Source organism: Diospyros lotus, chromosome 1 (genome assembly GCF_014633365.1).
Source record: "Diospyros lotus cultivar Yz01 chromosome 1, ASM1463336v1, whole genome shotgun sequence".
Lineage (NCBI taxonomy): Eukaryota > Viridiplantae > Streptophyta > Magnoliopsida > Ericales > Ebenaceae > Diospyros > Diospyros lotus.
Genome location: NC_068338.1, coordinates 24,129,357 through 24,143,722, shown reverse-complemented (window position 1 = coordinate 24,143,722; position 14,366 = coordinate 24,129,357). Strand labels below are relative to the sequence as shown.

At 34.3% G+C, this 14,366-nt stretch overlaps 1 protein-coding gene across 1 annotated transcript; it reads left to right on the top strand.

Annotated features, from left to right (window-relative positions):
• Positions 1-927: 927 nt before the first annotated feature.
• Positions 928-13,123, top strand: LOC127810570 (zinc transporter ZTP29). The gene is made up of 12 exons (XM_052350113.1): positions 928-1,194; positions 3,773-3,831; positions 4,061-4,153; positions 4,241-4,330; positions 4,459-4,540; positions 8,595-8,650; positions 9,671-9,727; positions 9,893-9,933; positions 10,862-10,929; positions 11,365-11,421; positions 11,519-11,636; positions 12,946-13,123. Exons 1-12 carry the CDS (start codon positions 1,131-1,133, stop codon positions 12,989-12,991), a joined length of 831 nt encoding a protein of 276 aa, XP_052206073.1. The 5' UTR covers positions 928-1,130; the 3' UTR covers positions 12,992-13,123.
• Positions 13,124-14,366: the final 1,243 nt, after the last annotated feature.

The window sequence follows — 14,366 nt, the reverse complement described above, 5'->3', positions numbered from 1 at the left end:
TCTTAACAAAAAAAATTGAACCGAATCTAATAAAAGAGGCTTGCGTTGTCGATTTGGTTCTATTTTTTGGTTATTAATACCAAAAAAATTGAACCGAATAACTGAAATTCCTAAGAAAAATAATTGAATCAAATCAAAACTAATAACTAAATCGAACTAAATAATCTAAAATCTTAAGAGAAATAACTAAATTGAATTGATCGAATTTGTCGATTCGATTCTGTTAGTTTGGTTTACTTAAATTCTTGTTTAATCCTAATTAGAGTTGTCTTCTTCATAAGAATTTATGATTACGCGGTTAGTCATGTGAAAAGCAAAAAAATAAAAAAACAAAAAGAAAGAGTAGATAGATATTGCATTTAATGACTCATTTTATTGCTAAAATGTGGAATATATATATATATATATATATGAATGATCTCTAATTAAATGTATTGCAAGTTAAAAGTAACCAGAGTTGTGAAATTAATTTTTTTTATAAAATAAATATAATAAAAAAATTCTTTCTTAATAATTAAAATGCCTTTTTTATAATAATAATAATAATAATAATAAAAAAACAGATGGAATAGTGTTAACACTCACACTCAATTCAACGTTAATTGGAGCTTAATTATATTTCTCACTCAAGTTTTAAAAGAAAAGCTCAAAATGTTTATAAATGTTAAAAAAATAAACAAACAGAGTACAAGAATCTAACTTTCTTCTAATTAAGGAAAATAAATAATGCTTATATTTTACGCAACTAAAGTTTTTGGGTTCTTGAATCATGGAATTTAATATTCATACCAAATTAATTCTCTTTTATTTTATGCAAGGAGAAAAGAAAATAATAATAATAATAATAATAATAATAATAATGGTTTGAATTGAATACATTGAAATGGAATAGAAGCTTTTGGTCTGGGAAGGGAATGGGGCAGAGAGGGGTTTCCTATTTCAGTTTCTTGGACCACTCCATCAAACCATCTCTTTCTTCTCACTGTTGATATTCTCTCTCTCTCTCTCTCTCTCTCTCCTTTCTTCCTATAAATACTTCAGATTGGGGCAAAACCACATTCTTCACTGAATTGCCCCGCTCTCTTTGATTCAGTCTTTTCGGACCTTGTTCATATTTGGAGCAGACAAGGATGGAGTCTCAGGTGTTGGTTGCTCTTGCTCTCTCTCTTGTCGGTGGCTTCAGTACGTCCGTGGGTCAGTTGCCTTTTCAACTCCTTTCATTCCAATTTGTATCATATAATTTAGCCAAACTCGATACTCGTTGCTTTCCTATCTTACTCTGCTGTTATTTCATTCCTTCTTCGTTGTTGCGTGGTGAATACTTCTGTTCAGTCGCGCCCTTTTCTGGGTTCTTGTTACTTCTACAAATTTGTGTTTGTAGTTCATGTTACTGGATATGCACGAAACGAAAGCTTAGAATGAATCCTGATTCCAACTTTATGGGAGCCCGGTTTATTTTAATTGTTGCATTTTTCAAGCGGCATCGGTAATGATAAAATCTCCATATTGGTAGTTTATGTACAAACTATTTGTTATTTTATATGCTATTCTACTATTACTTAATTTTTTTCTGTTTAAGGTTGTGAATTCTTGCATGGTTGTACGGGACTACTTTGTGAGTTATTTCTAATTAATTCCTGTGTATATGTGGGGAGTTCTTAGGTTAGACGTTTACTCCCATTCCAATTTGAAGCTTAGTACGGGGATTTGAATGAGAAGATAACCAATGCACAACAAATTTTGATGTCTTTTAATCCAATTTGCTTTGAATTTCAAGTTTCATCGAAAATTTCATTTGTGTTGTATATTCTGAAATATTTCTATTGATAAATTATTTCTAATTGCATTGACACAAATTATTTCTAATTTCATTTATGTGAATTATCTTATATATTCCATTGCCTTTTTATTTTGGAGCACAATTTCATTGTTTTTGCATTTTCTTTAGAGGTGGATTTCTGATGACTTCTTACGTTTACCAGATGCAGTAATTTGATAGATGTTACTTGTTTTGAAACTGTATTTTGTTTATATTTATATAGATGAGCCAATGCCTCAAATCTTGCTAGTCCAATTGTCAATTACTTCTTTTTGTGTCACCTGCAGTAGAATTGATATATAACCTTTTTATGTACTCTTTGATTAAACTATTATTTTTTCCCCTTATTGTATATGTATATGCAATAATACATAAATGACCCTCACCTGACCCTTTTGAAGCAGGGAGCCTCATGCATTGTGAATGCGCATTTCATGCTTGTGTCGATGTATACATGTGTATCTGTATCCATCCTTAGGTGGCAAGTGATTTATCACATAGGCTTGTTGCTTTCATTTATTGTATCCTATGTCATGACTAAGCAGGCTGGTCAGCAAATATATCTTCAACTTCAAATTATGAATTAACTGCCTAAATATGTTATTCTTGTCATGAACTTTCTTCTATGGATTTATACTGGCTGATAGGATGATAGTATCTTTCTATCAGCCTTTTCTTTTGAGGCTTCGGAGAGGGAATGCTATTGCCTGCCAGTTTTGGAAGCATCAGGACATTTTTCTTTGGAAATTGTTGCAAATGAGTTGTATATTGTGCTCCTTGAGAAAGGGGACTATCAATTTTGTCTGGGCAACTGCTTTTGTATCCCCTCTGAATAGATTAGACAGCATAGTATGATACAAAGTTGTGTATGGACAACTGTTGTAGATACATATGCAGTTTTTAAAGTACACTGGGTCAAAAAGTTGTATTTCAGGACCCATAAATGTCCCAGATTTTTAGAATTCTAAACCAGAATTTTATTTAGCCAAGTTTCTCCTTTGACACAGAGCAAACATTAATTGCCATGTAGCAAAATCATTGATTCATTATGCACCCCTGCCTCAAAGAAGAGGACTGGTTGTGACCATGTTGATATAATGTTAAATTGTTAACCACCATCTGATCTAAAAGCTTAAACTGTTAGATAGAGGACTAATTTTATTTTTACTCTCAACAATAAGCAACACCTATATAAACTTACATGGGAAATGGATGTGACATGTCATGCTGGCATAACAATTTTCGGAAGGATTCAGACATGACATGCCAATGATAAATATATCTTTATATGGATGAATAAAATAAAAAAAAATCCTTCATTTTCAATATATAGAATAAAAAATGGAAAATGTTTTCAGTCTATTGTTTTCTTTTTTTTTTTTCTTTTTCTTTTTGAACTGGAATGTGCCTTATGTGTGTGCCTAAGTAATGGATACACGTGGCCTGCATGACCAAAGAATCTGGTGATGCACATGCATGCAATGGATGCTTGTTGCTTGGAAGTAATAAAATAGCATAGCATGTTTGGACATCCAGTCCATGTTTGAGAGTATTCGGATGAGTGTCCAGATCTGACACAAACAAGATCCCTTTTCAGTGTTTGTCTCTTGGTTGTTGATTGTTATTTTCCTGTCATGTATTTTGCTCAATTAGTTGAAGTAAGAGCAGGCAGTTCTTTCAAGTCAGGCTTATTAAAATGATAATGGAGTAGGTCTGCTTTTTGATTTTGACATTAAGAAGCTTGACCATCTCATGAGTTTTGGGCAATCTCATTGTGGATTTTTTTGTTTTTTTCACTGTAGCTGTTTAAGCTCTGGACTCTGGAGTTCTCATACAGTGACTCCTGTTTTATTATTTTTATGGCTGCCTCATGCTTCAATCACATGATAATGCATACAAATTCTTATCCGGTCTGGTTCCAAAATCTAATATGGGGGCTTGCATTGGGAACAGGTGCTCTTTTTGTGATTCTTAATCGGGCTCCAAATCTGAAAATGCTTGGGCTTCTGCAGGTATATGTTAAGGGTCTAACTGCTAGTTTGGAGAGCACAATGCCTATTTGATAATACCAATCTCTTATGCAGCCAGATCCAATTTTAGAAAATTATTAACTGATTGCTTATATTTAACTGGACAGATTCTTTTGAGTGGTCTGTTCATATATTAACTTTTAAAACTCTGAAAGAAACATAAAGTTTGATGTTGTAATATTGTCTAAATGTTCATATTCCCTCCACTTAGGGTTTTGCTGCAGGTCTTATGCTGAGCATATCTTTCTTAGATTTGGCTCATAATGCTATGAACTCCATTGGCTTCTTAAAGGGGAACCTTTGGGTAATCTATCTTCTTTATAACTGTGTCAAATGCAATGCATGGTTTTGTTTTCTTCCTTCATATGTTACCAGTTAATTGGTGGCACAGTTTTTCGCAGGTGTCATTTTCTTTGCTGTTGTCACCAATTTCATCCCTGAACCAACACTTGCTCCCATTTCAGATGAGAAAAGTAAAAAGGTTTGATCTATTTCTACCACCTGAGTGTGCATGAATATAATTTATGCCAGCTTATGTGAATTGATATTTGATACCAATATGTTGGCATAACCATCTGAAATATAAATTGCGATTATACTCAATAACAGAAAACCAAGGATGAGGGAAGCAAGGATGTCATGAAAAAGCATCGCCGCCAAGTTTTATTTAGTGGAATCATCACGGCAGTAGGTCTGACTAATTGTCATTTTATTTGTCTTTCCCTATAATGGTTTTACTTTGTTTTGAAATCTTCATGGAATTCTTGCAAAAATTGTGGAAATTATCTGATATTTGATTTGGTCTGGGTTACTGAATATATTATTTAGGATGATTGGTCAATAACATTTAAATAATTTCATAGTGGATTCTTGTTTTTCTTAATTCGGAGAATCACACTTATTTCTAGTGGCATGTTTAATGTATTCACATGTGGGGATTAAACAGCTAACCCTGGTTTACCACAATTCCTATGCTTTATTTTGACTCTGTCTACCCCAAGTCATTATCAGCATAAGCCCTTCAATTCTCCCATCACTTAGTTTTTCTTATTAAGTTAATTGGAAGCATTTGTGCCTAATCACATGTTGAATTTCCCTTGTCTAACTGCAGTCCTTTGTATTGTGGTTGATAATCAGAGCACAATCTTAAATATTAGTTTGTTTGGTTTTGTCTTGTAAAGCTTGAGCAGAAGGAACATTGGGTACCAAACGAGGTTTGGCCTTATTTGTAGTTACACTAAAAAATATAATACACCTAAACCATTAATAATGCTTACACTAAGCTCCAAGTTGGAGCATATATGTCATACATTACAAGTTTGTTACAAATAAAGTTTACTCTAGCTGCCAGTAAAGATTTGATAAACAAATTTATGAGTTGGTATTTAGATTTTACATGATTAATTTTGATGACATTTTGTAAACCCTATTTCTGAATGAAGTGACCATCAACCTCAACATGCTTGGTCCTTTTCTCAAAACCCAGGATTGAAAAAAAGGTAGATTACTGCATGGTTGTCATGATTAACTTCATAAGCTGAGAATGTTGGACTATAGGCTCTGTAAGAATATGCTTTAACCATACAACTCACAAAATGATCAACACCACATCTTTGAACGACAAACTGCATTGTGATATCATCATCTATCATTAGATAAGCTAGAGTTTGTTGCTTCTAGTTTAAGTCATTTGAAACTTTTGGATTGTGAGTCACTTTCTTGTCCTCCTTTTGCTTCCTAAGAATTTTTTTTTTGGACATTTGTGTGATCTATAATTGATGGTAGCATTATTCACCAATCTTCTTGCTGACATACTCTACAACAATATGGAGTGCTTGAGAGGAAGAACTTGCACCTTATTGAAACAACTTCCTGTTTTCTCTTCTGCATGAATATGCCTGAGATTTTTTGAAATGATGCTATTCTTACCACTTGTTACCTCATTAATTGAATGCCCTCTTCAATTTTAAAATTTCCTGTTCTGCTTCCTTATGAATCATTGTTTCTTTTTCCTTCCGGTGTCTTTGGTTGTGCCTTGTTTGTTCATCAACTAGCTGGTGGATTTCATAAGTTTAATCCTCAGGTTCATAAATTTATTTTCTTAGGTTATGCCCTATCACAGAAGGATATCTTTGTTTATAGTCACACCCTTCAAATTTTTTTTCAATTGTTTAATAAAGATCAAGCTGCAACACGACATTACTAAATTTGTCAAACCAAGCATGAAGAAACTGCATAGACTCTACCTGAGCAACAAATCACAAAGGTTGTTTCAACAACTGCAACAACAATAATCACAAGTTTAATCCCACATGTGGGGAAGCTGTTCTATATACACTTTCTTTGCTAAGATAACTATGCAAGAATACATTCTCAAGTTGATAAAGAAGGCAATGGAATAAAACAACTAATGGAGTCACATGACGAACATAGGCAATCTACCTAACAGGGAGTTCCTTAGTAAGGTGACAATATTTTCCATAAGCCATCAGAGATATTTTAAAGGTTATCAGAATTTTGTTTCTAATTTTTTAATTTATATTGTGAGCATAGTTTTTTAAATAATTATAAATATGTTTCATTTGTCATGATAGGTATAAATTGTTTTAGCAAGTCATTCGGTATGTTCTCTAAATATGTTTGCACAGATCTTTGAATAAATTTGTTCTTTCTACATCTACAAATAATTGATTACAAAAACAACATTTACCAAAACAGTGACTTTCCATGGACTTACCTTGAACAACAGATGAGGATCAGAGCTGGAGTCTGGAGAAACTACCTAAGCTAACAGCAAGTCAATGACTAGGTTGTCTTCCCCTCTGGATATCATAATATAGGCAACCCATTTTACATATATAAGGATTCAATATTTTGTGGTGTTGCCCTTAATTTGAGTGAATCATTTATGGTTTAGTGAATTGGATTAAATGTGAGTTGAAAACCAAAATTGAGATTGTTTAGTTGAAGTAAATATAATTTGGTTAGAACTTTGGAAGGCATTATCGAAGGGGAGCCTTGGCGCAACGGTAAAAGTTGCCGCCGTGTGACCTGGAGGTCACGGGTTCGAGTCGTGGAAACAGCCTCTTGAAATCAAAGTAAGTCTGCGTACAATAGACCCAAAATGGTCCGACCCTTCCCTGAACCCCACACATAGCGGGAGCTTTGTAGCACCGGGCTGCCCTTTTGGAAGGCACTATCCTTTTTCATTTTGCTTTCTTTTATTTCCATTTTTGTGATATGTGATTTTGGTGTTAGTGAAGGATTGAAAACAAAAATAGTTGGAAAATATATTCATTCCCCATAAAAATCAGAAGAGAACTAAAGGAAGTAGAACAAAATGAGCAAAAGAGGAGGTTGAGATGTACACAGGGAGTACTTAGGGTACTTGTTAATATGTGCCAGCCTGCTAATTCCCTTACTGAGCTTCTTTCAAATTATTAACTTCTTTGTATATTATATGGTTCGTGAGATTTGTTTATCATGGTATTTATTTGACTGTAAAAGTGGATTTACATTTCACATTAATTCTTGTTTAGAACTCATATTTTCATAACAACTATTTGACACATTATTCATGACTTGTTGGAATTTGCCTTCAATCCTTGAATTTAGTCTAATGTTATCTATATTCAACAACCCCTGCCCCCCCCCCCCCCCCCCCCCCAGCAGTTGGATTACTTTTATTCATTTAATAGAAGTATCCTTGGAGCTGTAGCGAGTGTATTACAGTGCTTGGTGAAATTCTGAGGATATGATTTGGAGGAGAGAAATAAGTTGAGAATATAATAATTGAATCATGCCCTTTCTGACCGCTTAAGCTTGTGGGCAGTTTGGACCCAGTGACCACATTTGAGTTTCAAGTTACAAAATGAGTAAGATAAAATAGGGCAGGCCAAAATCCAAGCAATCTGGAACTGATTAATGAGAATTTAGAGCAGAGTGAGGGCCACCATAGAGGAAAGAGCCACTATGGCTACTAGTGCTAGAGTAAAGGGCACCTAGAATAAGACTGCCAGTAAATCAAGATGATAGGTAGAGGAATATGTTTACTGTGATCCCAAACAGTTTTAAGACTCTATCTCGTTCCTCCATAAGGTTTAGGTTGTTTGCTACTTTTGATGAAATCTTTAGCACTTGGTATAAAGATCATACGCTTCCAGAGCATTGAGTTGGCAAAAAAAGTAAGCACGCTTGCATCGGCTGTGCTCAAAGAGATAAGTCGTGATGATTACATACAGGAAGTTTGTATCCGACCTCATTGCCCATGGAGTATTTTGTTTCACTCACGTGAGAATGTATGTAAACAAACATACAACAATATTAGGTAAGTGATTGTTTCCTTGTCCATGAAACATGTTAAGGTTGCCTGGATATCACATGTTAGGTTTATGGATAATATAACCGAAGATTACATGTTATTTATCAAAGAAAAAAAGAAAAAATACCAAATATGATGTGATCCCTATGCTTTCACTCTAGTTATGTAGCAAAAGAAAATGTCTGTAGTTTTCATATTTTGAAAGTGTGAATTACTGTAGCAGCTTTTATGATAAGTTTATAATTATTGTTTTTCTGTGAAGTTCACCCTATAAATCGAGAAACAGATACATCAGATCAGAATTGTTTATCACAATATAATTGAAAGCCCTCCTCCAAATTCAGAACTTAAATGTTTTTGACTAGCAAACGAGTTGCTAGATTGTTTGCTTTAATGGGAAAATTTTCATCATTATACATTACAGGTATAAGCTTGCACAACTTTCCAGAAGGAATGGCTGTGTTCCTTGGATCTATGAAGGTACCTCAAATGCTTTCATCTGGAGTTTGGATATAACAATTTGTTTTAGAATTCATAGTATTGGAAGGTTAATTAATTTTTACACTAGTGAGTGGCAGGTGCTTGTCTTGAATTGAATGGAACTAATAGTTTTATTGAGATGTTTCCAGATTTATGATAGAGACATTCCCATTTTACCTGTCTCATAATCAAACTTCCTGGGATAGGTTACTGTTCCAAAAGATGGATCAATGATAAGTTCATTTGATATTCATTAGAAATTTTAGATGTCTGCATACCTTATGGATGGTGTAAATATCTATTCATGTATAAAGATTGCATGAGACTTTCCTTCTTTGTGTGTGTGGGGCATGCCCTGGGGGGGGGGGGATTGTTGTTGTTTTTGTATTTTTGTACATAGTTACTCATATTTAGCAAAGAGGCTGTTTTCACAACTCAAACTCGTAACTTTCTAGCTATACACACATCAAATAATGTGTCAACATGTGATTCCTCATATGAACTTATCATTTTCTTATGATATGGAATCTGAATCTTTTAAAGCAATCTCATTATGCTGATTTGGCTGGTGACAGTTGCAATTGCAAAATCTTAATGCCAAAGCCTATTGAGTTTCTAGGGCGGGGCTGAGGCTAAGATAGGTTACCTGTCTCATATTCAGTTTATTCTCTTACTTCTCTCTGTTCTTTCCTTTAGAGTTCTCCACTCTCTTCTCCTTTTCTTCCCCTGTTTTTCTTTCTTTCTTTTTTTTTTTTTCATACGCCATGAATTTCATTATCAGAGATCTCTTATCCATTGCTTCTCTTTCCACACTGTCTCCCTTTAAGGAGAAATATCCTTTCTTTTTAAGCTTAATTTATCTGGATGTTAATTATCACCTGATATCAGCTGCAAAATTTGTCAATGATAACCTGTCAATAGTGAAAAAGCTATCAGTGTCTTGCTTGTGTTGAGGAACATTTATTTCTTGTGGTATCTTGTCACTTGCCTCTTTACTTGTTTCCTTATTGCATTTTGTAGGGTCTTCGTGTTGGTCTCAACTTGGCCCTGGCCATTGCCTTGCACAACATTCCAGAGGTCGATGTGCTCAGATCCTATGCTATTTCTATGAGGCTTATAGTCTCTACCAATTTGTCTCATAGTACCTGATTTTCCTACCTGCACAAACCCCTGCTGCCCCCAAAACCCCTCTCTCGATCTTAATGTATATCAGTACTGATTTCCTAAAGTTCCTAATTACAGGGTGTTGCTGTTGCCCTTCCTGTTTATTTCGCAACACAGAGGTAAGTGATATATTTTCTCACCTAACAAAAAAAAAAAGAGAGATATTTTCTTACCTAACAAAAAAAAGTGATATTTTTTCTTCTGGTACTGTTTTTGTTGTAAAGCAACATCAAAACCCTAGACTGACAGAACGTGGCAACTTTTTTACTTGAGATTTCAGCCATGTTGACTGTGCCTAGCCATGCATCCCTTCACTTCATTGTACCAAAACGATCATTTACTGAGACCACATGATTACATAGCTCATCTTAAAGTCATAGAAATGTTTAATCGGACATCTTCATCCATCTAAGGCGTGTATACTTGGAGTGTGACTTGTTTAAGTCTCCTTAAATTACACCCAAGCAACACAGTTGTCCTGATTTCTCATCTGGGCTCTGTTGCAAGATAATCCTTAACGTTTTCCACAAACCTAGAAATAAGAACTACTGAACCAATCACCATGGAATTGTCATCATGTACAGAAGTGAAAAATGGACAGGCGTTAATGTATTCAATGAAAAGAAAAAAAGAACAAAGAAAATTGGGACATGACCTCGATTAGATTTTGCAGTAAATACATAATCATCTTGTGGTTCAAATATTTTCTAAGCCAAATTAGCTCCTAAAGTGTAGAGCCATATCTAATAGATCCATTCTTTTTTGACTTTACTCCAAACCACAGGGGCCATATATTTGACTTTTGAACCACGGATTATGTGTTTTTCATCCAAGCATGGGATAAAATATGGGTTGCCCTTGTTTTTGCACACATGTAAGCTGGTGTTCAGGGAAAAGAAGTTTTAACTTCTTGTTTCATCGTTTATTGTGATAAAGAAAAATAATAGCATTACCTAAACTTATTCTAGCCTCGATTACAAATTATTGCCTACAACATTTTAGGTCATATTGATGTGTTGATTGGTTTTGTTCATCTATATCCCTCAGCAAATGGAAGGCGTTCAAACTTGCAACACTTTCTGGCCTTGCTGAACCCTTGGGTGTAATAATTGTAGGTAGGCTGATTGGTTTCATGTCCTTTTCCGCTTCTTTTTTTAAACAATGAAACAACAAATTGGATAGTTTTTACAGCATTAACTTTAGTACTGAACTGTTAAGAAACATATGAACCTTAAAATTCACACTTCAAAGTTGTGGTCTATCAGGATTCTTTCTGAGTGCTAGCTCAGGCGTTCTCCTTTAAATCCTTTCTAGAAGTGTCATATTTTGATTTTCCAAAAAGAACAGAAAGAAAATGGGAAAATGCTAGAAAAATACTGATCTTTTGGCATTTATTCAAATTTAAACTGAGTTTTAATTTTTTTCCAATAGCCACAACTTTATTATTAAGTTAAACTATAGACTGCCGTCATTGTTCTTTATTTTGGAAGGTGGGGGGTGTTAATGTCTAAATGCCACGGATTTTATTGGTTTCTTCTTCTGGGTTGCAGCTTATCTATTTCCAAGAAGCTTGAGTCCTGAAGTTCTTGAAGGTCTACTTGGATCAGGTTTGAAGAGCAAATGTTTCCTGGTGTTACTACATTATGAAAGGAAGAGTTATACTTGTTGAAAATCTATTTTAATGTACTGATGTTTCTTGTTCAGTTGGTGGAGTGATGGCTTTCCTCACCTTGCATGAAATGCTGCCATTGGCATTTGATTATGCGGGCCAGAAACAAGCGATCAAGGCTGTGTTCTTTGGAATGGCTTTCATGTCTGCAAGGTACTTCAGCTCCTAGTAAAGACATAATATATATATATATATCAAAAGTCATTTCATAAATGTATATCTGAAACATTAACTACAATGACAACATACCAAGCTTTATCTCACTATGTGGGGATTGGCAACATGGATTTTAGCTCTCCACTCCAATTACTTTTATATATGGCCTTATCTTTTGTAAGACACTTTTAATTAAGATTATATCTAAGTATCTCCCAGTAAGTTTTTCTTGATCTTTATCTACCTCTTTTGCTACATTCTGGTTCCATCCCATCCACTCACCTTGTAAAGCCTCTATTGGTCTTCTTCTCATATGACTAAACCATTTTAATTGTGGTTCACAATCTCATCTTCAATAGGAGTCACTCAACCTTTATACAAATAACTTCATTTCTCATTCTATGATTTCTTATATGGTCACATGTCCATCTTATTATCCTCATTTATATTATAATTATATTTTACACATGTTAGTGTTTTATTACCCAATATTCTACAACAAAACAGTCTTATAGTTATACAATTTTTTTTTTTTAATTTTGATGAAATCTTACTATCACATAAAACAAAAGATGCGCTTTTTGTTTTAACCATCCTGGGTAACATCCTTGCTAACTTCCTCTTCTTTTTGGATGATTGATCCAAGATATTTGATCTGATCTTTTCTTGGTATAACTAGATTTTTCACTTTTATAACACTTACATTCTATATATTTGATTTTTACATTTTTAATGTCATTAGTTCCATGTCTTTATTTGCACATTTAGGATCGCATAGGTGTTTGGAAATAGTCACTTTGGTGGCTGACGCTTATGTGCCGGGCACCACCTCAAACATCAGGCCATAATCATGTTCATAGTTGCAGTTATGTATCACTTTAACTAAGCCTTTTCTGATTAGGTGGGATTCTTTAGACCGTTTACTGGTGATAAATCCTTGAGGAAAAAGGGATGGAAACATTACTTTTGTGTGCTGACAACAGTAACCTTTACCCTCCAAAACAAAGAAAAACAGTTTCCATTCCGTTTTACCAACTCTCTCCCAAACAAAGCCTTGGGAAAGCAGTTTTGAGCCTGGTGTTAGCCTGTGAGAAAGGTTGGCTATCAGTCCCCCCATTCCCAGGGACTTCTGTAATCACTTGCTTTATGATATTAGTTCCATGATATTAAAGAAACAAAGTTATATGTACAGAAGAAGATAAATGTCATCTTCAGATTGATTTTCCATATTCTGCTGCTTGACTATATATTTTCCAAGGGGAATCCTTTCTGTTTTACTAATGCATGCGTCCCGTTCACTTTGCAGCCTATATTTCCTTCAAATCAGCTTACCAGAAGATCTGAGCTTGTAGCTAGCTCTGAGTGAGCCGGTTAGCTTTAACAATGTTGTAAATTCCTCTTGGTGTGTGTATTTTTCTTCTGTGTTTGAAGGGTGGAGACAGTGGCTGACTATTATCGAGTGAAAATAACTCAGCTTTGCTTAATCTTTGGTTGATTTGCTAAATATGTATCTTTATCATAAATTTAAACAAATGAAATTTGAGTCATTAAGAACTCTGCTCATTGGGGGGGGGTCCCAAACGGCAGCAACGTACCCAATTGTAGCTCTCTCTTGCTCGATCATTTAGTAGTGTAATAGTCGTCTGATCAGCGATTGCACATCTGTCATCTCTTACTCTTGGTCTCTTTTCTGTTACCAACAACTGTATTTCCTAGTCTTGTGGCTCCCGTTGGTGTTCGTTGTCTCCTTCTGTCCGTCGTCTCCATTTGTCTATGTTCGTAGTCTCCTTCCTCCTACGTCTCTTTCTCTCCAGTGTTTCCTCTCTCCTACATCTTTTTCAGCATCTTTGGTTATTTCTTTTGTCATTTTTTTGAAGGATCTAGGCATAAGTTTTAGTGACCTATGCTTTAAGTCAATCTTGGGGTTGATTTAGTTAAACTTTGCTGAATATTCTAAAATAGAAAAGTGACACCTACAACTCAATGGTACACCCTCAGATTAATTAAATACACTCCGAGCCCTTACATTTTCTCAAATTTCAACTTTGTTTCCTAATTTAACCAAGGTTACTCTATATCATAAGTTCAAAAAGAGGAGACATCCTGCTATCACACCCAACAATAACTAAATAACGACAAGAACTGGAGAACTTAGTGGTAATTTACGTGTCATATCTTAATTGATTTAATAAATATTAAATATTAAATTTTATTAAACTTTAAACCCACTGAATAAAAAACTAAACAGACCCAAAATTCTAGTAACCAATTAAGAAACTTTAAAGGGGAGATTGATGGATTAAAGTCATCCAGTCCTTTTCTTTGCTTAATGCAGGAAAAAAGTAATGATTTGATAGAATTCATGAAAGTCGATTGAAGGATTGGGGAATTGGAAGGCAAAGGAGAGCAAGTGTAAGGCCTACCCCAAAAGCAAAAGACAAGAAAGTATGTCATCTACTAAAGCTGGAAAATTGAATGCCCACTTAATTTCTTCAACCCTTTATTGGGAAGGGGATACTCTTGTGTAAATCAATGCTACCCTACAAAAGAAAGACAATAAGAAAAGATAAGATAAAAATAGAAATATAATTTAGATAATATTTTTTTGTGATATTTATATATTATTGTGTTTTATATTTATATTGACATGACATAAAATATAATATATAAATATCTTTAAAAGTGTTACTGTGCAAATGATATCATTACCAATACATATGAGTTAAT